Source organism: Trachypithecus francoisi, unplaced genomic scaffold (genome assembly GCF_009764315.1).
Source record: "Trachypithecus francoisi isolate TF-2019V2 unplaced genomic scaffold, Tfra_2.0 Lachesis_group11, whole genome shotgun sequence".
Classification (NCBI taxonomy): Eukaryota; Metazoa; Chordata; class Mammalia; order Primates; family Cercopithecidae; genus Trachypithecus; species Trachypithecus francoisi.
The window spans coordinates 116,530,019-116,555,301 of record NW_022681456.1 but is presented as its reverse complement, the minus strand read 5'-3'; the positions used below and the strand labels follow the sequence as shown (position 1 = coordinate 116,555,301).

Below are 25,283 nucleotides of genomic sequence, written 5' to 3'. Positions count from 1 at the left end.
TTCTTTTAAAAACTTCCATGTAAACAATTTAATTTTAGATTTTATTTATTGCTCCCTTTCTTCATTGAAGCCAGAGGTCACTCTGTGAATGATGAGAAATGTCAGTGAACACAGGCACAGCTAATTAAGAGAATTCCCTCTGGCTCTGGAGCAAAATACCCAGGAGACTTAATTCATGGCCCAAAGCTGGATCTGCAAAATTGTGCTGGATTATGCATCTAGACACACAGGCCATGGGTATTCACGTATTAGGTAGAAGAGATAGAGATGAGAGAGAGAGAAGGAAGTGGGGGAAGAGACAGGAGAGAAAGAGGAGAAAGAGGAGAGAGAGAGGAGAGAGAAGGGAGAAAGAGAGAGAGGGGAGAGAGAGAGAAATGTGGAAGTACCAGAAGTAGGGGATTTCTATCAGAGAAGTTCCTATGTGAGCATCAGCATTCTCTGTAACTCCTGTTATCTCCACTTTCCCTGCTGACTAGGATATGTCTGACTTCCCCCAAATTGGGCGGTGGGTCTAGCGCAGGTCTGGAGAGTCGGGCCATCTCTAAAACACTGGTGACATTTCAGAGGTAGTCAAGGATTTGAATGTGCTATGCTGCTTGCCTGGCAATTTGGCATATTATGGGATTACAAGTTTGTCTCTCAGGACACCAGAAGCCTTCTTGGTTAGGGATTCCAACCTCTCCCCACAGCCCCGTCCCTGGTGACATGGAGGAATCCATACTCCCCACTTGGCGTGCTGCCTTCTACCACCTCAGTCCCACGAAGGACTATGAAAACTTCAAAACTGGATGAGAAAAACCAAAGACAAGATTATTTTGTAAGAGACAGTAAATATTGTGATCAATCCAGAGAACGGCTCAAATTACTAGAAGTGTAATTTCTTACCATTTCTCTTTGTGAGAGAAACAACTTATTATTTCTTGCCTGTGCATTCATAGCATGTTTTTCTAACCCACATTCGCATGCACAAAGAGAGAGAACTCAAGAGATCCAGTGAGCTTTGCTGAGTGCCCAATGTGTGAAGTCATGCCACACAAATATTATTTTAAATAGTCCTCAAAGAAAACTGTGCATTAAGGAAGCCATTGCCTTTGGTATCTCAATATATTCACAAAAGTTTTAAACTAGCACGAAAAGTTAGACAGAAGTGAGACAGAATTTTTTTATGACCATTTGTGCTAAGATTATCAGGCTCTTTAAGAAAGCCCAGGTGAATTTTTACCAGCGATAAAATGCACTCTCTGGCTGAGGACACCAGAGAGTAACACGACACAGAGTGATTCAGGATGTGCTTATTGCACGGCTAAATGTTGCTGACGTTTCAGGGGCAACATGAGACTCATCTCTGGGTATGCCAGTGTAGACTTGAATACAGGATCCCAGGCAACAATAACACAAACCGAGAATAAGGACTCTCAAAATGTGAAACTGGAAAAAATTTCTTCCATGTGATTCTTCCTAAGAATGTGGGAGGATCACCTAAGCCTCAGGAGGTTGAGGCTGCAGTGAACTGTGTTCATGCCCCTGCACTTCAGCTCGGGTGATACTAGTGAGACCTGTCTCAAGAAAAATAGTAATAGGCCACGCATTGTGGCTCATGCCTTTAATCCCAGGACTTTAGGAGGCCAAGGCAGGCAGATTGCTTGAGCCCAGGAATTCGAGACCAGCCTTGGCAATATGGAGAAATCCCGTCTCTACTAAAAATGGTAAAATTAGCCAGCGTGGTGATGCGCGCCTATAGTCCCAGCTACTCGGGAGGTTGAGGTGGGAGAATCCCCTGAGCCTCCTGAGTAGCTAGGACTACAGGCACGCACCACCACGCCCTGTGAATTGCAATTCAGAGGCATTGTGGCTATTGATCCTTTTTGTATCAATACGTAATTTTAGTCAAATTATTGAACACTTCTGCATTCTTCTCAGGAACAAAATTTGAAAGTTTCTATCACCAGGCCTGACACATAGAAGGCACCCAACAAATGTTGGTTCTCTTTTTCTAGCTGCATAATTTCGACTCCCCAGGGCTTATCTTTTCCTGCTAGCTGATGTTTGTCATGTACTGTGCTCTCCCAAATGAGCTCAGACCCACATCTTTCCCTCAGAATGACTTTGTGGTGCTGAGCGTCTACCGAAAACAGAAGCTTGATGTTGCTCAGAGCCTACTTCCCTAGCGGCAAACTCGTGCTCTCTCTCCAAAGCAAGGAAGGACCAAATTCCATTTGAGGCCTGAAAAATGCTTGCCTGTTTCTGTTCAGTGACAGCATGGTTAGTCCTCAGGTTTTGCATCTGTGAAGCATGGATGGAGAAAGAACTGTTCTTCTCTTAGAATTTCACACATCTCACAAAAGAGTAAGATGCTTTTGTTACTAAGCTTGTGCTATATCTGCTTTGGGAGGAAATATATTCTTACAAATTAAAAAAAAACACAAAGCCAATGGCAAGATTCACGATGCCTGCTAGGGACTGAACTGCTGCCCCCCGTCTCCCCGGACCAACAGGCTGACATGGTCCTCTTGATCCCCCTTGCCTGATTAACCCTGCAGTGAGGATCGCCAGGCCAACCTTGACTCCAGTGGCTCTAGGTCTCTGTGTGAAGGGGTGACCATGAGCCCTCTGGATGAGAGCAGTCTGCCTTTCCCCACTCTGAATGAAGAACTGCCCAGGGCTTATCAGACCCACACCCCAAGTTACCATAGGTCTAGAGTTTAATTATAGATTATGTTTATGAAACATGCTGGCTGGGAAGTCCTCTAAAAGGGAAGAAAGTATTTCAGGTCATACCTAAAGAACTTCTCCTAATGGTGGCTGAAATTCAAACCTTGACATTTTGAAGGCCCACTGATCAGCTGTCCTAGCTGGGCCTCCTTGACTTTTTCTAAAATCTGTCTCTTAATATGTGATTTGGTGTTTGCCATGTTTGCTTTTAGTTATCTCATATGTAAAGGGCTATTATTATTACTAATATTTTTATGTTTTGAGCCAGAGTTTCGCTCTTGTTGCCCAGGCTGGAGTGCAATGGCGTGATCTTGGCTCACTGTAACCTCCGCCTCCTGGGTTCAAGCAATTCTCCTGCCTCAGCCTCCCAAGTAACTGGGATTACAGGGATGCACCACCACACCCCGCTAATTTTGCATTTTTAGTAGAGACCGAGTTTCACCATGCTGGTCAAGCTGGTCTTGAACTCCTGACCTCAGGTGATCCACCCTCCTCGGCCTCCCAAAGTGCTGGGATTACAGGCGTGAGCCACCATGCTCAGCCCTATTATTATTTTTGACAACAACAGCAACAATCTTTCTGCCTATCTGACTGCAGGAATTTAATACACAATTTTTGTCAGTGGTAGAAATTCTATCACTGTATGACTCATGAGTACATAATGATGTGCTTTACCATACTTCCTCTTGGAGGGGTAAATTCCCTGCACTCTAAGGGAGGATTTCATTATGCGTTTCTCTTATATCACCAGAAAATTCTTTAGTGGAAGACAGTTTAATATTTGACAGCTTTGGCCGGGCGCGGTGGCTCAAGCCTGTAATCCCAGCACTTTGGGAGGCCGAGGCGGGCGGATCACAAGGTCAGGAGATCGAGACCATCCTGGCTAACACGGTGAAACCCCGTCTCTACTAAAAATACAAAAACTAGCCGGACGAGGTGGCGGGCGCCTGTAGTCCCAGCTACTCGGGAGGCTGAGGCAGGAGAATGGCGTAAACCCGGGAGGCGGAGCTTGCAGTGAGCTGAGATCCGGCCACTGCACTCCAGTCCGGGCGACAGAGCGAGACTCCGCCTCAAAAAAAAAAAAAAAAAAAATATTTGACAGCTTTGAACTTTTTTTTTTCTCTTTCAACCAGTCTTTTTACATTGCCTGCTTAAAAACAGGAAACCACATATCTCCACCCCAGCACAACCCACCATCCACCAGCACAGACCGTATCAGTTTGGATCTACAGTCTTTTTCTTCCGAGCCTGGCCAGGTGCCTGCTCCTACTTTGCAGGAAACCCCTCCAGGCACTCCCGGTGGTGTTCTCAGAGCCCTTCTCCAGAATAGTCAGGATTGCACCTCCTGGGCTGCAGCGCACCCTATACCCTCCCTCTTTGAGCCTCCTCCCCTGAGTCACTGCTACCCTTCCCTGCTCTAACTTCCCCTTCTCTGCAGCCTCCTTAGCAATTTCTTATCATAAAGTTTGTTTTAAAGCAGAACTGCCCCTCTAAAAAAATAATAAACTGTCCAGGGCTGTAGCCCCGTCTAGAGGTTTCTGACTTTGCTCTGCGCCCACCTGAAGCCTCCCCAGCCCGAGATATTTGAACTTACATTCAGTGCTTCACGTCTCTGTTCGGGGTGCCTGTGTCTCTCAACTCTGACTTCTGAGTACTGGCAGTTAGAACAGGAAGGAAGTTAATGAGAAAAAAAAAATGCTTTAGACCTACTTGAAGAGGAAACCCTGGGCTGTCTCAAATCCTGTTCCTTTGCACTGCCTATCTCTTGATCAGCCAACTTGAGCAGCATTCTTGTCAATTAATGGCACATGTGCGAGCATGACAGCCCGTGTGACGTGGAGATGCATGAATGTACACGCAAGATTGTGGAGCCTATAGCTATGGGTATTATGAATAATTGTGAGGGTATGTCTTATAATCAGGTCATTTCAGTGCATAAGCCTACGGAGGCAAGGAGCCTGAAACCAGTAGCAAGAAATTCACATGGGCTCTACTTTGTACCTCTCACTTCTGTTCCCACTGGGTACCCGCCAGCTTCATTATCAACCAATATGTTGAAAGTTTGCTGGCAGTGAATGTAGAGTGTTAAGAAATTATGATTGTTAACGGCATATACTTGGTCCTAAATTTAAAAATGTGTCCTTAAACAGATTTTGGGAGTTTTGTTGGTTATAATTTCAAGATGTAGTTTTGTGTTGCACTATAAACAATCAAATATTGTTTGTAATAGTTTTTGCTGATTTTTCTTCAAATGAAACGAACAAGCAAGCGAAAGTACTGTCTTTGATGAAACCTAGGAAAGAAATTGCAAAAGGAAGTAAAACTTCATTAATTCATAGTCTTCTTTCTAACTCAGAATTTGTGACAATTTAACAAGCGCTAAAATAGACTTTGTACCATATTTGAGGAAATGGTTTATGAAGTAATTTAAATGGGAACAAGTCTCGGAGGCCATGTTTAAATCATCTGAGGAACAGTTTTTAAGCAGCCAAGTCACATTTATGCTGTCTATTCCAGTAGTTGTTAACAATAATACATGCTTATTTAGGTTAAAATTTCAATATTCAGTATTTACACTACATCAATATATTTAGAACTGACTAAGCACACGAATTTGGAGAAACTGACATTTATTTTGTTTTCACCTAAATGTACTGCATCTTCTTCATTTCCCTTTGTAAACTGATACCACAGGGTTTGCCTTCTCCTTAGAGTCAATGAAATCAAAATAATCAAGGGGTGGGGTGGTAGTCATTTCATGCGAGAAAAGAGATTAGCTTAGAAAAATATGAAAAGAAAAATAGTATATAATTAAAATGAGCAAAAATACTAAAAACCTAATACCGCTTCATTCTATAAATTTTAAAATAATATAGACAGAATATAGCCCTTGAAACAATGTATATAACTTTATTGTAAAAACAAAGCAGCAAACCCTAACTTACACAGAAGGCGGTACATTTTATAGCTCTGCACCCTCAAGAGGGGACACATTTATTCATTCCATAATATTTACTGAGCACTTCTTTTCTTCCAGGTACTATTCTAGTTCCCTTGTGCAGCAATAGACCGCAGGCAACATCTCTGCTGCCCTGTGGAACTTATGTTCTACCGAGGAGACAGTTACAATAACGTAGGCAGAATGCATTAATTGTAACAAGAAATATTTAAAAGTCAAAAATGGTGAATTCATGGTCTATATCCCACCACTCATTTTTCGTGCTATTAGGGAACACCTCAGTAGGCAAACCTGGCTTTCCCCCCCACCCCCTACCACAAACCCAGTGTATATCGGAGGGTATGGAAGCACCCCTTCCCAGAAAAATCTGTCAAATCAATACATATTTTACAGATTGTATTATAGATCAATGTATGTATTGGAGGATGAGAGAGCATTCATAATTTTAGGAAGTTCTAAAAGGAGTCTAATTATCAAAAAATACTTAATAATTCCTGGTCATAGGCAAGGACCCATGGAAAGGTACAGAAATAAACAAGACACAGTCGTAGACCTCAAGTAGCTGAAAGATGTAATGGGGAAGGCAGAAGTAAACAAATTTTTGTGTGTGTGTGTGAGCATAGGAAAAGAAAAAACACATGGTGTATTTTGAGAGTATATGTAAGGACACCAAGGGAGGCTTCTTGGAGGAAGTGACCACTGTGCTCAGTTAAGAGGGAGAGTACGTGTTGAGTAGTTGGTGTGCAAAGGGTTGGGAGTGGAAGAGAAGGCACTTGAGGTAGAGGAGAAACATGAGCAGCAACATGGCCATGGCTTCCCAAAATGATGTGGGATACGCAGGGTATTATAAGGAAGCAGCTCAAGATTGTTGGAATGTAAAGTGGAAGTTACATGTGAATGGGAAATGTACCTGGAGCAGGGCAGGCACGGGGTTCAGATCACCACGGACCTATTACACCATGTTAAGAAGGACCACGGCCTAGATCGTATCAGTGATGGAGAACCGTTGAAAGTAAAGGATGGATATGATCAGTTTTGCATTTCACTAGTTTATTCTGGCAAACTGATGTGGTTGGATTTGATGTGAATAAAATCTATTAGGAGACTGTTTAGTCTTGAAGTAGAACATTCACAATGAGATAGACAGAAATGGTCAGATTTGAGAAATACTTAGGTGAAATTGGCATGCCCTGGTAATGGGTGGGATGTGAAGGATGTGAATGAGGAGGAATGTGGAATCAAGAAGGACTTCTGGATTTTTTTTGCTAGAATGACTGGGTCCTTGGGGTTACCACCAAGTAAGATAGATAATACAAAAGAAGAAATAGATGTATTAGGAGAAATAAGGACATATGTTTGGACGTGTCTCGTCCTGAGTTTGAAAAAAAATGGTGTCATTTGTTAGAGATGATTTCTGAAAGATAGTGAAATATATAAGCCTGAATTTACATATGATCCATTACATGGATAGTAATCCATATGATCCATTACATGGATAGTAATTTAAACCAGGCCACCCAAAGTGTGGCCTGTGTACCAGCAGACCACCATCACCCAGGAACTCCTTAGAAATGCAAAGTCTCAGACCAAACCTCCTACATCAGAATCTCTCCCCGGGGTTGAACCTGGAAATCTATGTTTTAAAAAGCTCTGCAGGTAAACTGTGAGGTTTTAGAAACACTGGTTTAAACCATGTAAGTGATGGGATCACCCAGAAGGAGTGTAGAAAGAGAAGTTGGCCAAGCATGAGGAAATCCTGTTAGATTCACTTTTAGTGAATAACTTGCTGACAAGTTCCTACCTCCTCCTTGGTTAGCACCCTACCTACCATCATTGTGCCTCTGCTGAACTTTTATAGCATTCTGTTTATATGTTTTCTATTTCCATAATAGTCTCATTTACCCTTTGTTGTCATAACAGAGTAAAAAGCATGTTCATGATCACATCATTCCTTGGTTGTCACGGATCTTTCATCCACTTAAAATAAAATAGAATTCTATTTCACCCATAGCTGCAAGTTGGCTTATTTTAGTAGCCATCTTCCAAGACAGCCTCCAGTGATCCTGGTATTCAACCCTGATCACATTGTATCAAGATTGCTCTGTGTGGCTAATAGAATATGGCAGAAATGATGGCATGTTGCTTCCAAGGCTGTTAGACATTGTATCTTTTCTCTTTATTTCTCTTAGATCATTCATTCTGTGGGAAGCAGGGTTCCATGTCATAAGGACACTCAAGCACCCTGTGGAGTGGTCCATGTGGTAAGGACCAAAAGCTGTCTAAGTGAACCATCATGGAAATGAAGGTTTCAGCTCCAGATGACGACAGCCCTGACTGACAGCATGACTGTAACCTCATGGAAGATGTAAGCAGGAACCACCCAGCTATGCCACTCCTGATTGACCCATAGAAGCTGTGGGAGATAAGAAATATCTGTTGGTATGGGCTGCTAAATTTGGAGGTAATTTGTCATGTAGCACTAGAATTCTAACATACTCATGATCTAGCCACTTGCAATCCTCCAGACTCATCTGCTAACACTTGGCCATTGTTTCCTCCATTCCAGATCTTGCCCCTCTTGCTAATCCTTTCATGAGAAACAGGTTCCCATTTTAGAGATCATTCTCTTTGCAGAAATGTTTTTCCTTTAAATAATCGTACCTGATTCATTTCTTTCTTTATTCAGATCTCTGCTCATATGTCAGTTTCTCAGAGGGGTCTTTTTAAACCACCATATTTAAAATAGTGCCTCTATTTCATCATTCTGCTTTATTTTTATTTCTAGCATGTAACATCCCTTGACATATTTCCCATGTATTATTTTTCTGTTTATCATCCATGTCTCCACAAGGCTGAGAACTCTATAAGGTCAGGGACTTTGTCTTATTCACTGCTGTATCCCAGAGACTAGAGCACTGACTAAAAACAGAGTATACTGTCAATAAATACCAATGGAATTAATGAGAAAGGCCAAGATACTAGGAAACCTCAGCATTTAGAAAAGATGAAGTGAGAGATGCCTACAAAGGAAGCAAAGGAGGAATGGCTTGAGAGGGGAGTATAGGAAGATGGGAAACAGTTCTGCCTGCTGAGTCAGGTCACCTATATTTCAGCTTTGAACAAATATTTATCTGATTGCTATATGTTGAAGTTGCTATGCGTCCTTCTTATGAATTTTTGAATAACAAATTTATTTCACTTTATACTTCGAAATACTTATACATTTACAGGAAGTTGTTAAGAAATGTTCACCCTGTCTTCACCAATGTTACCATCTTGCATAAATGTGTATATCAACCCAAGAAACTGACATTGATCCAATTCACAGAACCTGCTCTGATTTCTCCAGTTACATATGCAATCGTGTGTGTGTGTGTGTGTGTGTGTGTGTGTAGTTCTATGCAATTTTATTGCGTGTGAAGCTTCTTCTAACTACCACCACGACGAAGACACAGGCCATCACCGTGAGGCTTACTTGTTCCATCCTTCTGTAGCCACACCCACCTCCTCACACCCATCCCTAACCCCTGGTGACCACTAAATTGTTCACCCTCTCTATAAATTTTTTAATTTTAAAAATATTATATAAATGGATAGAATAGATAACCAAAATGTGGTACATATACACCATTGAATATTATGAAACCATAAAAAAGAACATTACAAAGCCATAAAAAAGGAGATCATGTCCTTTGCAGGGACATGGATGGAACTGGAGACTCTTAGCAAACTAATGCAGGAACAGAAAACCAAATACTGTATATTCTCACTTATAAGTGGGAGCTAAATGATGAGAACACAGGGGGAAACAACACGCACTGAGGCCTATTGGAGAGTGGAGGGTGGGAAGAGGGAGAAAATCGGGAAAAATTGCTCATGGATATTAGGCTTTATACCTGGGTGACGAAATAATGTGTACAACAAACCCCCGTCTACCTATGTAACAAACCTGCACACGTACCCTGAACTTAAAATAAAAATTTTTAAAAAGAATATTATGTAAACAGAATCACACATATATTTGTAATTGGCTTTTTTCCTTTAGCATAATTTCCTTGAGGTTCATACCAGTTGCTGTAGGTGTCAATAAGTTCATCTCTTTGTATGGCTGCGCAGTGTTTTCATGGTATAAATGTACCACAGTTTGTATAACTATTCACTCATTATAGGAAATTTGGATAGTTTCCAGTTTGGGGCTAGTATGAACAAAGCTGCTATAAACACTTGAGAACACAAGTTTTCACTTCCCTGGATGAACGCCCAAAAGTGCAATTGCTAGGTTGCATGGTAAATCCATGTTTCTTTTTACGAAAACTGGCCAAATGGTTTTCCATAGTGGCTGTCGCATTTTACACTCCCACTCACAATGCACAAGTGATCCATCTTCTCCTATATATGTGCAATCATTTAGTGTTACAGTATTTTTTTTTAGTCATTATCATAGGTGTGTGGTGATTTCTCATTGTGGTTTTAATTTACACTTCCCTAATGGATGATTATGGTGAATATCTTTTTGTGTGCTTGTAATCTACATATCCTCTTCAGTGAGATGCTTACACATGTTTCTTGTTCATTTTCTAATTGAATTGGTTGCCTTTTTAATCTCGAGTTTTGAGAGTTCTTTACATTTTTGAGGTACAAATCCCTTGTTGGGTATAGGATTTTCAAACACTGTCTTCTAATTTGTAATTTGTCTTTCAATTCCCTCATCAGAGTTTCTCACAGAGCAAATATTTTTAATTTTAATCAGGTCAAATTTATCAGTTTTTACTGTTATGGATTGTGTTTTCACTGGCAAATGTAAGAACTTTTCACTTAGTCCAAGGGCCTGGAGATTTTGTCTCATATTTTTAAATTAAAATTTCATAGTTTTACATTTTATATTTTAGTCTGTGATTCATTTGAGTTAATTTCTGTACTAGGTGTGAAGTTTTTGGGGTGCATAATATGTGAGGTTTAAGATTCTTCCTCTCCTCCTCTTCCTTCTCCTCCTTCTCCTCTTGATTCATGGATATCCTTAGACAAAATGTCTATGCTTTCCAGCACCATTTGTTGAACAGACCATCCCTCTCCCATTGAATTGCTTTTGTCTATTTTGTCAGAAATTAATTGGGCATATTTGTGTAGGTTTATATCTGGGTTTTCTACTCTGTTTCATTGATCTGTAGGTTTTCATAGTTTTTTAATGAGAATCCTATTCTCATAGAATTCCTAGTTCTATTCCTAGTTTGCTGAGTTTATCTTTTTTATTATGAATAGGTTTTGGATTTTGTTAATCATATTTTCATCAATTGGTGTGATCATATGATTGTCTTCTTTAGCTTAATATAATGGATTATGTTGATTAATTTTTGAATATTTAATAAGCCTTGCAAGCTGGAATAAATCCCACTTGACCCTAGTGTATTATTCTTTTTATACATTGCTGTATTTAATTTGATAATATTTTGTTAAGAATTTTTGCATCTAAATTTATGAGATATACTGGCCTGTAATTTCCTTTTTAATTGTCTTTATCTGGTTTTAGTGTCAGGGTGAAATAGGTCGCATGAAATGAATTGGGAAGTGTTTCCTCTTATCTGTTTTCTGGAAAAGAATACTGTGTTTTTAATTCATAAGTCTTTTCCAAGATTAATGTTTTTCTGGAGAATCAAACCTAGGGTATTTAGGGAAAGAGGGGCCAGGCTTGTACATTCCTTTTTCATGTCCAGTGTGTTCCCCTCTGGAGTCCACTATGCATTAATCAGAGTGGAAAGTTCAGTCTAGGAGATTCCAAATGTGGAGGAAATGTGACTTTAATGTGTCTTCCCACTCACTGGTATTTTAAGAAGCACTAAAGAAAGATTAGAGATTAGCACTTGCATAAGCAGCTAAAGGACAGCTAAATTTTTAATTACTTTCTAATTACTTAGCACTTGCACTCTACTTTCCAATATATAATTAATAATACTTTTCCATCTGTCAGAAGGGATCAAGAACCAAAAGTTATAGAGCTATGGAATACAGATTTTAAAAAATCATTTTATTATATTTAGTTGTAAAATTTGCATACAGTGGAGCTTACTCCTTGTGATGGACATAGGGGTTTTGACAAATGCATCGAGTTCCACTATGATCAGGATTCCAAATAATTCCATCACTGCTCATAAAATTTCTCGAATTTTCTCTTTGGAGTCAACTTCTCCACTCAATCACAGTCCCTAGCAACCAGTGATCTATTCTCCAACCCTATAGTTTAGGCTTGCCAGAATGTAACAAATGAAGTCAAACAGTATACTGCCTTTTGACTATGGATTTTTGCATTTAGCAAAATGTTTCTGTGATTTATTTATGTTATTGAATGTATCAATATTGAGGTTCCCATTAGCTTTATTTCTTGCTTCTGTGAAAGCTTAGAGTGTTCAACACACCAAAGTTCTTTTGGAGGAATTCCTTTGAGATTGGTCATTTTGCTTATAGTCATATAGCCTGATTACCTGATTGATAAGATGAGAGATAAACTGACCAGAAATCAGCCCTCACTAGACTAGCCAATGAACTATGAAGGTATCTGGTAAAACTGCTCCATCCAACAGAGGCATGTGTATTGGTTGTTGCTTGCCCAGCCTACACCAATCCCCTGAGAGTCAGTAGGAGTCAGAGTAGTAGATACAGGAAGAGCAGCCACTTCAAACAGGGAACAGTGGATGAATCCCTGATCCAAGATGATGACCAGACCCTTAGAACCTCATAGTACCTTGAACAATGTTTCATTCTCCACCAAGCCTTGCTGAAGGTGGTTGAGATTATCTTCCATTTTTCTTTTCAGGTAGTCTAAAATTCTTCCTTTTATCATTTATTTTTTGTTTCAAAAATTTTCCTTAGTCATCCTTTTAGAGTAGGTCTTCTGATTATAGATTCTCTTAGTCTTCCTTTGTCTGAAGATGTCATTAATTTCCCCTTATTCTGAATGATAAATTCACATGACATAGAAGTCAGGATTGACAGTTCTTTTTCTCAGGACATGAAAAATGTACCATATCCTTCTAGTCCCCCTGGTTTCTAATGGGAAATCTGCTGTCAGTTGAGTTATTTTTCTTACAGATAAGCTGCTGTTTCTCTTTCACTGCTTTCTAATTTTTTCCTTTGTCTTTAGTTTTCTGCAGTTTAGCCGTGGTGTATTTTGGTGTAGATTTCTTTGAGTTTATCCCACTGGGGTTTTCCACCTTCTTGATGTTATACAATTATGTCCTGCATTACATTTGGAAAATTTTTAGCCATTATTTCTTCAAGTACTTTTTAAGCTTCACCTCTTTTCTCCTTTCCTTCTGAGATGCTGATGACATAAATATTAGGTCCTTTAGTCTCTCAGATCTGTGAGATTCTATTCATTTTTTTTGTGGAGGGTGGGTTTATTTTCTGTCTTTTGTTCAGATTGGGTAATTTCTATTGTTCTATCTTCGAGTTCACTGATTCTTTCCTCTTTATTCTCCATTCTGTTTTTGAACCCATCCATTGAGTTTTTTATGTTGGTTATTCTATTTTTCAGCTCTAAGATCTTTATTTCATGCTTTTTTACATGCTGTGTTATGTCTGAATGGAGGTGAAATTTCCCACTTGGGCTTCTTTGGTACCACTCTGGTAGGCAGAAGAAGGTGGCCTTGTTATGACTGGTTGGAGGTGAAAGCCCAAGATCCCAATGTGGCTTTCTCTGATGCTACTCAGCTAGGGTGGGAGAGAGTCACCCCGCTGTAGCTGAATCAAGATGAAAGTCTTGGCTCTCCACTCAGCTTTTGCTGAGTCATGTCATGTTTTTTTCCATGGTATTTGACTGGAGCAGGGTGGTTTTTGTTTAAATGTTTTCTGTCTTGCTAGTTTGCTACTCTTCTGGTCACTTGTCTAGAAAAAACAGGCTTTTGGGGAGGTTTTTTGCTTTTTTACCCCTCTTGGTGCTTTTGGGTTACTGTCTTTTCCTGCATCTACAACAGGATATACAAAACAAAAAGAAAATTCAGGAAACTTACAAATTGTTCCTTGCATCTAAAGCCTCTATTTGTTTTTTCTTCTCTCAAATATTTTGAAATATTCCGTGTTTCTTTCATATATTATATCCAGGATTTTTAGCTGTACTTAGCAAGCGGCATGAGAGAATGTGTGTCTACTTTACTTAATCCAAAACAAGAAGGAACATAGATTTTTAAGACTATAGAGTAATTTAAGAATTTTCTAATTCTAAACCCCTGAGAACCATATTAGAGTGGCTTTAGGAGAATTTTTCAAACTATACACCTAGACTTTCTCCACACCTCTAACCTCTCACTCTTCTCTCTCCTGGATTTCCTTTGGAGCAAGAAGACTTATGGTACAACCACCCCCATATTCAACATTGAGAATCGCAAGATTATCTTTCTCAAGTGTACTGGGATGGAAAAGATTGAGGACCCTGACACTCTAAATCATTCATTTTACATATGAGGAAACTGAAACTCAGAGAGGTGACAGTTTTCCCATATAACAGATAAATGGCAAACCCAAGCCTGCATATGGGTCTAGTGCAGTACTTTTCAAACATTAATATGCAAACACATCACCTTGGACTTTGCTAAAATGTGGATTCTGATTCAGTAAGTATGGAGCAGGGCTGAGATCCTGCATTTTTAACAAGTGCACAGATGGTGTTGCTGCTGCTGCACTTTGAGTAACAACATTCTAGAACATTCACTCAGCGTATGGCACTTTCCACTGTCCTTAAAATTTGTATTCTTTCATCAAGAAAATTGAGAATATGTAAAAGTTTGACAGATAAGCATCTAAACATTCACGTGCCTGGTATGTAACAGTAAAGGAAGATGTGAATGATAATGGAGATACAGAGGAGGAAGTAGAAGGACCCATCCAGAGACCAAACACTTTCCTGGCTTTGCAAGGTATTCGTTGCCTTCAAAACTCAGAGGAATCTTGGTAAAGACCATGGGAGAGCATATGAATGACTCTCGAGCTGTTTAGTTTCTCATGTAATCTGCTTGGGGCTGCAGGTTAAGAATCTCTCCCTGTCTAGAAAGGATAAATTGACCTTCTTTCTCTATAATGTTATGGAGTGTAATTCTCTTGCAGGTAACAACTGGGGAAGAAACACTGAAATTCACTGGTAAGGCATGGAAGCAACCAGCAAACAGACATCTTGGTCCATGTCTGCTTTGATATAGTATAGTATAAAGACAATGAAATATACAAGGTGTTTCCAAACTTGGGCCCTGTTCCTGGCTCCACTATTAATTTTATTTGCAGCCTTGAATACATCACTTAATCTTTCTATGACAAATTTATCAAAATAACTTACTGATAACTAGCATATGGGTTGAGAGCTATTTAGTATTAATTAATTATCAATTAAGGATACTAATTAATTATTAATTACTACTTAAGTATTAATCTATTGATAATTAATACTAGTGGATCAACATAATAGGAAGACCGAGTCAGGGAGTCTCAGTAAATTGGATTGTTCCCCAGACCCTACACCCTGAAACATTTAGGTACGAAAGATCTGGCAATCGATTCTCAAATAAGTGTCCTCAGTTAACAATTCCTAGCTGTCATATGGGCCCTTTCTCTGTCAGATATCACTGAATTTGATATCAGTTTTGACTCTGAGGTTCCATCTCTCTGAGGAAATACACACAATACCAGTTAGGGAGAGATACCGTGTGTTTCCCAGTGTCACTGCCCGCATGTTCAATGTCCCCACTATAGCAGGGGGCACTGTGGCTCCCTCTCTTCTCTCCAGTTACCTAGAGCCCCATAAGAATTATGTCACTGTGTATATGTGTGGGTGTGATTGTGCACATCGGTGTGTGTTTGTCAGGGAAAGGGAAGAAATGGGAGTAGCAAAAACTAAAGGTGAGAATAAAAAAAGAAGATACTGAATCACAAACTGAAATTTACCCTTGGATATCAACACTTTTTGTGTTTTTGTGAATACAATACCTGTTTATTGACTAGAGTGAACCTAAGTCAGTTTTGAAAGGGCCTCTAATTATCAGAAAACTCCTAAGCCTGTCCCAGCCTCACCCCGTGTTCTTCTAACTTCTTTGCACCTGGGTTGCTCTTCTGAGCTTATGACGGTGAGATTAGGCAGCATGAGGGTATTACAGAGAGATAAGTCAGGATGCAAAGATCCTTTTGTCTTTTGCAAAGAAGGCAGCGGGGCAGCTGATAGGAACAACATTCAGCTCTGTGAGTATTTCTGAACTTCTGGTGAATTTGAGCAGAGTAATTGAAGGGCTTTGGGGGGTTGATCGGGCTCCAAAAGAAAAATTGGAGAAGAAAACATGTTGAACCTGTGGGCCTGGGCTGTGGCTGGGGATGAAAATGGGAAAGAACATGAAGGAGATACACTCAGACCTTCTTGTTATGCCATGGGACAAGCAAATAAGTGAAACTTGACGATTACAAGGTCACTGCAAAACTTGATTACTGAATTCATTTAGAAGGAGCCCAATAGTGACCTCCCTGTTTGCAGCTTCATAGTAAACAGTATTGTGATGACGGAGGGATCTGTGGCACTAAATAACCACGGAGAAAACAGTTCTTTACTCCAAGGATGTGCTTGCAAACTTGGCCCAGGCACTGGTAGGCTGGTGTGAGTGTGAGGAAAAGGAGAAGGGGAGCTGAGAGTGAGCGTGAGAATGACCGCAGGGCAGTGCAGGTGGCTGAGCCTTCTCCCTTTGAGGTCAAAGTGTTTGTTTGTTCCATTCTGAAGCAGGGTGTGGGCTGGATTTTTGGTAATTTTTTTTTATGGCTTTGGTTTGGGTCTTGCTTTGCTTTTCAAATTATTGGTTTTCTCTGCCTCAGCAAGACCCTGGGTGATATTTATTGGCTCAACCCCAACAGTACTTCCCTTCCTAGCTCCTTCCAGCCTCTTCCTTAGTCCACCAACAATGGACTTGTCTATTTGTCTATATCTTTGCTGAGAAACAGAGAATTGGAAGGGTAAGGTGGTAACAGCAGCATCAGAGAGACTGTCTCAGGAACCTTCTAAAACTGCTTTTCAGAGGAGCATCCCCTGTCACTATATACAGCTGGGCTTTGCTGTATAAAGCAACACAAGATGATTTTTTGCTTTATACAAATCTTTAATTTTGTTAAGGTGACCCTAACCCCAGTCCCCTACAAAAGTATGCTTTGAAATATTACTTTGCCGCATCCACTTATTTCTGCAGAGAAACAGTTTGTAATCTTCAAAAGGGGAAGGGCTAACATTGCTTTAAAAATGGGAAAATGTTCTGCCTCACAAAAGAATAAATTGCTTGATGCTTTTGGAGGAAAAAATGTGAAACTTCTTTCAGCTAAAATCAAGTCTGATAATACATTTAGGGTTACTCAGCTCCAGATGCCCTTGGAATTTCTAGAAAAGTGTGGTCAGGATGAGGTTAGCCTTTGGTGATGTTTATGGGCAACAGGACTGGCTTCCAATGCAGGGAAAGGTCAGAGGTGTTCTACCCTTCCTAAAGGTTTTGCAGAGAGAATTGGAGGGTAAATCTATGACAGAAACTGCATGGGGATTAGTCGACTGTTCTGGTTACCTAGTGCAAATCCTGAGCACCATTAGGATCAGGGGATTAACCTGGCAACTGTTACGTAACTCTTTCTGAGAAGGCTTCTTTCATATAATGCATGAAACTCAGACATGAACACCGTCTAAGCCTAGAGGTGTCACTTCAAAATTACGTAAACATGTAGAAGAAACCTGCAAGAAAAAAGGGGATGCATCATCAGAGGAATATGGATGTCACATGTGATTTTTAAAGTCTTTGGGGTTGCTGTTAGGGGTGTCCAAGGAATTCAAGGAAAGCTTCTTAAGACAGAATTTTAAGACCAGAAATAAGTTAACAGTTGAGGTGTTTGAAGGAAGCAGAGGATTACCCAGCAAGGGCGGAAGACAATTGCCCCTCTGGTGTATGGCAAGGGCTCTTCAGCGGTTGGCCCAGAGGAAGGAAGTGCAGAGTCCCGGTGAGCAAGTATCGTACCCACAGATTTGTTTGCATGGCTTTCTTTTCTCTCACAAGGTCTAGCGTATGTTTGCTCTTTTTTTAACACTTTGTACTACTCTACTTATATTGTCTTTCTAAAATTTCCCCATAACCCTAAAAGGAAGGTATGATTTGATTCATTTTATAGATGGAGTAAGACCCAAGAGGATTATGAAATTTCTCCTAAGTCACATAGCCAGTTCTGTGGAGTAGAAACTTAAAACTATATCAATTTGATTCTAAAGAGTGTACGCTCTACCATGTTACCATCAAAGGGCAATGTGACCAATGAGGGTCACTTTAGGCCCTTACATTACAGAACTCTGGATCCAAAATAATTGGATCTTATTAGGGCTTCCAGATAAAATGGAGGATGCCAGTTAAATGTGAGTGCCAGAGAAAAATGACTTTCTAAAGTATAAATATGTACCATGAAACAGCTGAGATATACTTTACTAAAAAATATTATTTCTTTGAAATTCAAATTGAGCTGGATGCCTTGTATTTTTTTTATTTTTTTGCTGAATCTGGCAATTCTGACCCTAATAGGTTCTTCAGATGAGAGAAAACAAACTTTTGATTTCTTCTACCTTGAAAATCCTGGGCAGTTCAAACACCTTGATCTGAGAGCTGACCTCTGTGACTCTGGCAGAGCTGGGATGTGTCAGTTACTGGTGGTCCACTCTGAGCACAGCGCTGATCTTGGCTGCTCACCAGCGATTCCCAGGGTCCCAACCACACTTGGGACAAGCACAAAGTTTGCCTGTCAACCGGGGTAGAGAGGGCCCACAGAATGGGAACTGAATTTAGTGAGCAGAGGAACTGGCAGTGCATTTCCTAAAGCCTGAAAGCTAATGAGTTCTTTGTGCTCCGATGGAGAAGTCAAAGGGTCAGGACCTCATGACCTAAGGTTTACAGTATTTGTTCAGTTTCTTTCTTTTTCTTTTTATTCTTTTTTTTCTTTTCTTGAGATGGAGTCTCACCCCGTTGCCCAGGCTAGAGTGCAGTGGTGCGATCTCGGCTCACTGCAAGCTCTGACTCCTGGGTTCACGCCATTCTGCCTCAGCCTCCCAAGTAGCTGGGACTACAGGTGCCCGCTACCATGCCCGGCTAATTTTTTGTATTTTTAGTAGAGACGGGTTTTCACCATGTTAGCCAGGATGGTCTCGATCTCCTGACCTCGTGATCTGCCCACCTCGGCCTCCCAAAGTGCTGGGATTCCAAGCGTGAACCACTGCGCCTGGCCTGTTCAATTTCTAGATTAATTTATTAACTCATTTGACAAATATAATATATATGGCATAATTACTATACACCATGCACTGTTGTAGGTTCTGAGACTGGAAGGGCAGCCTCATGAAGCTAGTCCAGTAGGGGACAGCGGAAGGAATCACAGCATGAGCAGGTGGTCCAGGGTCCTGGCCAATCTCACCATCCCTGCTACTGGCAAGGATAATAATTTACTAATAATCAGAATTTAAATAAGAGAAAAATCTTGAAGCTGAGGATAATAATTGTAACCCAATTTTGAAAGAAATAAGAAAATAGTATGAACTGGAAGTTATAGAATATGAGGTTTGAGGGATATGCAGTGTGGCCAGTAAAGACAGTCATTGTTAGCATGAGCCAAAGACTGTCAGGGAGGTCTGCAGTTAACAATATTAACATAGGCTGGTGTGATGAGTCATGCCTGTAAACCTAGCACTTTGGGAGGCTGAGGCGGGAGGATCAGTTGAGCCCAGGAGTTTGAGGCTATAGTGAGCTATGATTGCAATTGCACCACTGCACTACAACCTGGCTGATGGAGCAAGAACTTGTCTCTCTTAAAAAACAAACAAAAAAATTAGCATAAATCTGTAATGGGTGAAATAACAAATCTTATGGAGACAAAGCCCACACACACCAGATTTTATGGAAGGGATGGGCTCAGGATAAGAGGTGAAAGCAATTTGGAGTTCTTTGGGGCTTTTCAGGATCTTCCTTCCAAGGGCAAGTTTTGTCAACTCTTATGAAAGAAAAGAAGAAAGAAAATAATGTCATCCAAAATGACACATTAATTGTTTAAATTTATCTTTTTCAATAATTTTCTTTGATTTGTATTTGAAGAAAATACAAATGCGCATTTCTGTAGCCAACTTAAAGTCTGAGAACACAATATTGGATAGGTCCATGGTGTGGATAGAAGAAAGCATCAAAGATTCGTGAACAATGGGGGCTGAAGAACCTTATGTCTGGATGTAGAGTTGAAGCACAAATACATTACTTAATCATCCTTCATTAACTTCTCTATGTGTGTGTGTTTTAAGATGTATTGAATATATTCATGAGTGTTGGTATCCCTGCTCCAGAGGTCCTCCTGTCCAGACAACTACATTGTCATCTCCCAGAACTAGAGAAAAGTTTCTGGTTCATGTGAGGATTAAACAAAATAATCTTATCTTAGACTATAAGGACTTGAAGGACTATAAAAAAAAAGAGGCCATAAAAAATGCTCAATAAACATTTAGAGTCAGGTTATTTTACAGCTGGATGGAAATGTAAAGCTTCAAGAAATTGCAGGTGCTGGCCAGGCGCGGTGGCTCAAGCCTGTAATCCCAGCACTTTGGGAGGTCAAGGCGGGCGGATCACCAGGTCAGGAGATCGAGACCATCCTGGCTAACACAGTGAAACCCCGTCTCTACTAAAAATACAAAAAATTAGCCGGGTGTGGTGGCGGGCGTCTGTAGTCCCAGCTACTCTGGAGGCTGAGGCAGGAGAATGGCGAGAACCTGGGAGGCGGAGCTTGCAGTGAGCCGAGATCGCACCACCGCACTCCAGCCTGGGCGACAGAGCGAGACTCCATCTCAAAAAAAAAAAAAAAAAAAAAAAAAAAGAAATTGCAGGTGCTATAAAAGACTATAGATGTCACTGAGTCCATTTTCCTCTCTTTATAACGGGTAGAACTGGTAGTCATAGAGAAGTACAGCATCATCATAATACATTCACATAGAATACTTGTGGCAAAACTATTTCATTTATTTATTTAAAAATTTTTTTATACCTAATGTGAAGCTTTAATTTAATTTATTTATTTAAAAATTTTTTTCAGTGGCAGATCTATGGGAACAGCATAGCCACCTAGATTTTTGAGTTTTAAAATGTATCAATTGTCTCTTTATGCAACTGATAGATTGTGTAAGTAATATAGCAGAGTGTAAGTTTACATTCCTTCACATTAAGTGCCTGCATTGATTTATGCTCTGTTTTCTTAAAGATCCCTTTTAAAGATGATAACTTCTCCCCTTTTGTATCAACACAAAATACTGAGCTTTCTTATTAAAGTACTTTTCTTCTCCAGGGTAAAGTAAAGATCTAATAACCAATGGTCCCCATGACTTGCAAGATCTTCTTTTTTTATCTTTCACTGTCTAAGGAGGCTGAAAGGGAAACACTAGCCGCCTGGGGACTCTTAAAATGAGTGACAACGCTGCTCTGGCTGCTCCCGCTTCAAACCAGGGTCCTACCACCCCACGCAAAGGGCCTCCCAAGTTCAAGCAGAGGCAGACTCGCCAATTCAAGAGTAAACCTCCAAAGAAAGGTGTGAAAGGGTAAGACCACAATGAAAAGAAAAACTTTCTATTACTTTCTTCTTCCCACATGACGGCTTTTGTTTTGAGAAATTAGTGCTCACAATATTAAACAGACTTACAAAAATGTCCATCCCATCCTCTCTTTTCCTCTCTAACTCCATCTTTGATGAATTGTGTCTTTATCCCTGGAATTCTTTCCTTCTCAACTTCCAGGTCTGTGGCCAAATTTAACATGGCAAATGGAGGCTTTTTACAATAAACTTTGACTTTGCCTTCTAGGCTTTTTATGACCACTCCTCTTTACTGACATAACCTCTGCTTTAATCTGTAACACTGAACCACTGACCATTTCCAGAAAATATAGCTTATATTTATGTCTTCCAATTTTATATCCTCAGTTCTTTATTTTCCTCTTCCTCTTCTTGGCTAAATCCTATTGATTTTTCAACACACAGCTCATATGCTAATTTCTTTTTGAAGCTACCACTGACTCTCTTTAACAAACTATCATTACTTTCATGTTTGCATTTTGTACATTCAGCTGTCATAGCTTACATTATCTTATCTTATATTTATTTATTCGTATCTATTCTCCAAGACTAAGACCACTCAGAAAATTTGTCTGTTTTTTTCTTAACTGTCTTAACTCTCTGTGCCTAACAAAATGCCTGGTATATAATAGATGCTTAGTTAATGATTTTGAATAAGTAAACAAATGGATGAATTCGTCATTTTTAATGCCTCTTGTATTGCTTTCTCATTTCAATTTTTATTATAAAAAGTGAAATTTGACTAAGTTGTCCCACTGATAGTTCTTTCTGACTCTTAATTGTTTTAGGTTAAGTTCCTACAGGAGAGAAATATCTCTCCACTGGGATATACCAAAACCTGCCTAAGTGACATTTTCTTTGTTCCAGTTCAGTGCAAACAAAAGGAGTCTCTCAAATAAAAACATTTAAACCTCTCCTTCTTCCCCTTTGAATCAAAAACTCACCATGTGAGTGACTCCAAAATTCTTTTGCTCTAATCTCAGCTAATTTCCCCTGTATTCTTTTCCATAGATTTGGAGATGACATTCCAGGAATGGAGGGGCTAGGAACAGGTAAGCCATCCACTGATTTAAGTGAGAAATTTGCACTTGGAGTTCTGCCTTTTTATATGCTTCAGGCAGTTGAAAATTGTGAGAAATACCCAAGGCAGAAGATCTGTGAAGACATAGAAGTGTGGGGATTTAATTTACCCTCTGAAATAAGTACATGTGTGCCCAGATACAAAAGCCCTAAAAGAAATCAGGATAGGCCCAAAATTTCATAAACCTTCTTGTTTTGTCAAACAACCTTTGAGGGCATACAATGATAACTTATAGGCGTTTATGGTACAAAGATTCTCATAATTCATCTAATCAAACTTCATTTTTCAGGAGAGAAATCTGAGACATAGAGGAATTGGCAGTCTTTTGTCTGAGGCTACCAAGTGAACTATTGGAAATAAGGGTGAGGTCTGGAGATCTCTCCACTCTACCAGGCAAACCACTTCCTTACCAATTTCCTTTTTACACATCCTCTAGCACCCAGAGGAGGATCTTAAATACTGAATGCCTGGAATATATTTTTAAAAATTGGCTACTAGATTTTTATGTATCATACGATGAATGCAATCACTGCATTTTTTTTTTTTTTTTTTTGAGACGGAGTCTCGCTCTGTTGCCCGGGCTGGAGTGCAGTGGCCGGATCTCGGCTCACTGCAAGCTCCGCCTCCTGGATTCACGCCATTCTCCTGCCTCAGCCTCCCCAGTAGCTGGGACTACAGGCGCCCGCCACCTCGCCCGGCTAGTTTTTTGTATTTTTTAGTAGAGACGGGGTTTCACCGTGTTAGCCAGGATGGTCTCGATCTCCTGACCTCGTGATCCACCCGTCTCGGCCTCCCAAAGTGCTGGGATTACAGGCTTGAGCCACCGCGCCCCGCCATATTTTTTTTAAATTAATAGACTTTATTTCTTAGAGGAGTTTAAGATTTACAGAAAAATTCATCAGAAAGTACAGATCCTATATGTCCTGTCTACCACCTCTCTCCCCTTTTACACAGTTTCTTTTATTATTAACATTTCGTATTAGTGTGATTATATTTGATGAGCCAATATTGATGCCGTATGTTAATTAAAATCCATAGCTTGTATTAGGGTTTTTACCCTTTGTGTTATAAAGTTCTAAGGGTTTTGATAAAGACCATGTACCCGCCATTATAGTACATTCTGTAGTACATACAGTATTATACAGAATAGTTTTACTGCCCTATGCTTCACCTGGTCACCCTTCTCTCTCTCTAAACCCCCGACATCCACTAATCTTCTTACTGTCTGTATAGTTTTGCCTTTTCCAGAATGTGATATAGTTCGAATCATACAGTATATAGCTTTTCTGGACTAGCCTCTTTCATTTAACAATATTCATTTAAGGTTTCTCCATGTTTTTATATGGCTTGATAGCTCAGTTTTTTAAATCATGGAATAATACTCCATTGTAGAGATAAACACAGTTTTTTATCCTATTGAAAGATACCTTGGCTGCTTCCAAGTTTTGCCAACAACGGATAAAATGGCCCTAAATATTTATGTGCAGGCTTTTGTCTGGACATATTTTCAACTCATCCAAAACACCTTTGATAAATGGTAGCATTTGTAGTAATCAGTGTCCTTCCCAGGCAATCCTCAGTGTATCTTCCTGCAGCCAAATACCAATCCTGGGATCGCGAATAAATTTTCCAGCCACATTATAAAGCAATTTTGCTATTCTCCTAGATCAATTGCTTCTGTATTTTGGCAAGGTGCATGCAAGACCAGCAAATTTGCTTTGGGATCTGGAAGATATGCTTGACTCTAACAGTATATTTGGAATAATGTAATGAGGTTTATACTGAGTGAAGGTCTGAGGTCTTTGACCTGGTTCTGGTCTCAGCTCTACAACTATGTGGTTTTTGCTAATTATTTCATCTCTCTGGGTGTCAGAAGCTTCTTTGTAACTGAAGGATAATAATATCTTACTTTCTAAAACAAGAAGCTGGATTAAAAGATGCCTTGTGATCATTTTTCAATATGTGATTGGATATAGGCAATTCAAAATGTAAAGGAATAGAAGAATAATTAGAGAAGAAACTGATCTAGATTGGTAGGGAAGACTATGGATACCTAGACCATGAAGATTCAAAGTGTTCCTCTTTTTCATCTTAACCCTTGGCCTGACTAGAATTCCACTTTTGCTTCCTCCTTAGTGGTTGTGGTTTGGGGAGACTTGGTGTGATCAGTGGGCTGTACCCCCCCAGGGAACCCCTCAGTCAAAAGCTGTGGGTTGCTCCCCGCCAAAGAGGAAGCAGAATGAAACCAACAGGGACGCCTGGTGCAACAATTAAGCAATTGTTCTGATCCTTCCTGGGCCGCAGGACCACTCTAGGTAACTTCTCAGTCAGGGGATAATGAGCAGGAGAGAGGAGTGAAGTGTCTGCCTGAAGGGCATCTTTCTGTGAAGAGACTTTTTGGGGTGAGGTTGGCTTACATACTCTTCCATCTCTTGCAGATATCACAGTGATTTGTCCATGGGAGGCATTCAGCCACCTGGAATTGCATGAGCTCGCTCAGTTTGGGATTATCTGAGGTGCCAGAGGTTCTGCGACTCTCAACGACATCCGCTGTAATTTTGGTTACTTTTGCCCTGTTGATCTGCCGGAGTCTTGAAATTCAGCTGATTGGAAGTGGTTTTGTTGACTTACGAGGTCATTTCCTATCAGTTACTACTAAGAGTTCTCTTGCTGTCAGAATCTCTCTTGCAGTACAGCTCAAAATAGTGGATGCATTTCAAACTTAACCTTTTCCTACCAGCTAGTTAGAAGTCATCATTATTTCTCTACATTTTGTTTATGTGTAAGCCCTTTAAATCTATTTTTGCTAGGCATTCACTATGATTAATAGGAGATTTTTAAGATAACATTTATGTCACTCCCCACCTCCTCTTATTTAATAAAGGAGATATTTACCTTGAA

The 25,283-nt window shown here is 40.0% G+C and overlaps 2 protein-coding genes across 5 annotated transcripts in view; one reads left to right on the top strand and one right to left on the bottom strand.

Annotated features, from left to right (window-relative positions):
- Positions 1–4,536, bottom strand: part of ARHGDIB (Rho GDP dissociation inhibitor beta) — a 21,025-nt gene extending 16,489 nt beyond the window's left edge. The window contains exon 1 of one of the 2 annotated variants that reach the window (XM_033222775.1): positions 4,307–4,536. The gene's annotated coding sequence lies outside the window, so the exon portion shown is untranslated. Of the gene's footprint in view, positions 1–3,923; positions 4,046–4,306 lie in introns of those variants that run through there. The other variant, XM_033222776.1, reaches the window with a different exon arrangement.
- Positions 2,040–25,283, top strand: PDE6H (phosphodiesterase 6H). 3 transcript variants are annotated; one of them, XM_033222779.1, is made up of 5 exons: positions 2,040–2,346; positions 7,861–8,036; positions 21,095–21,269; positions 22,313–22,353; positions 24,821–25,283. In XM_033222779.1, exons 3-5 carry the CDS (start codon positions 21,136–21,138, stop codon positions 24,895–24,897), a joined length of 252 nt encoding a protein of 83 aa, XP_033078670.1. In that variant the 5' UTR covers positions 2,040–2,346; positions 7,861–8,036; positions 21,095–21,135; the 3' UTR covers positions 24,898–25,283. The 3 variants fall into 3 exon arrangements, with proteins under 3 accessions (XP_033078670.1, XP_033078668.1, XP_033078669.1); XM_033222777.1 differs by lacking the exon at positions 7,861–8,036 and having other exon boundaries at positions 2,042–2,346; XM_033222778.1 differs by lacking the exons at positions 2,040–2,346; positions 7,861–8,036 and adding an exon at positions 13,086–15,886.

Bases quoted from the DNA above. Each gene is read 5' to 3' on its own strand.
- PDE6H (XM_033222779.1), top strand. From the start codon at position 21,136: ATGAGTGACAACGCTGCTCTGGCTGCTCCCGCTTCAAACCAGGGTCCT. The intron at 21,270-22,312 runs GTAAGACCACAA...TCTTTTCCATAG, and splicing joins CCAAAGAAAGGTGTGAAAGG to ATTTGGAGATGACATTCCAG. The intron at 22,354-24,820 runs GTAAGCCATCCA...CATCTCTTGCAG, and splicing joins AATGGAGGGGCTAGGAACAG to ATATCACAGTGATTTGTCCA.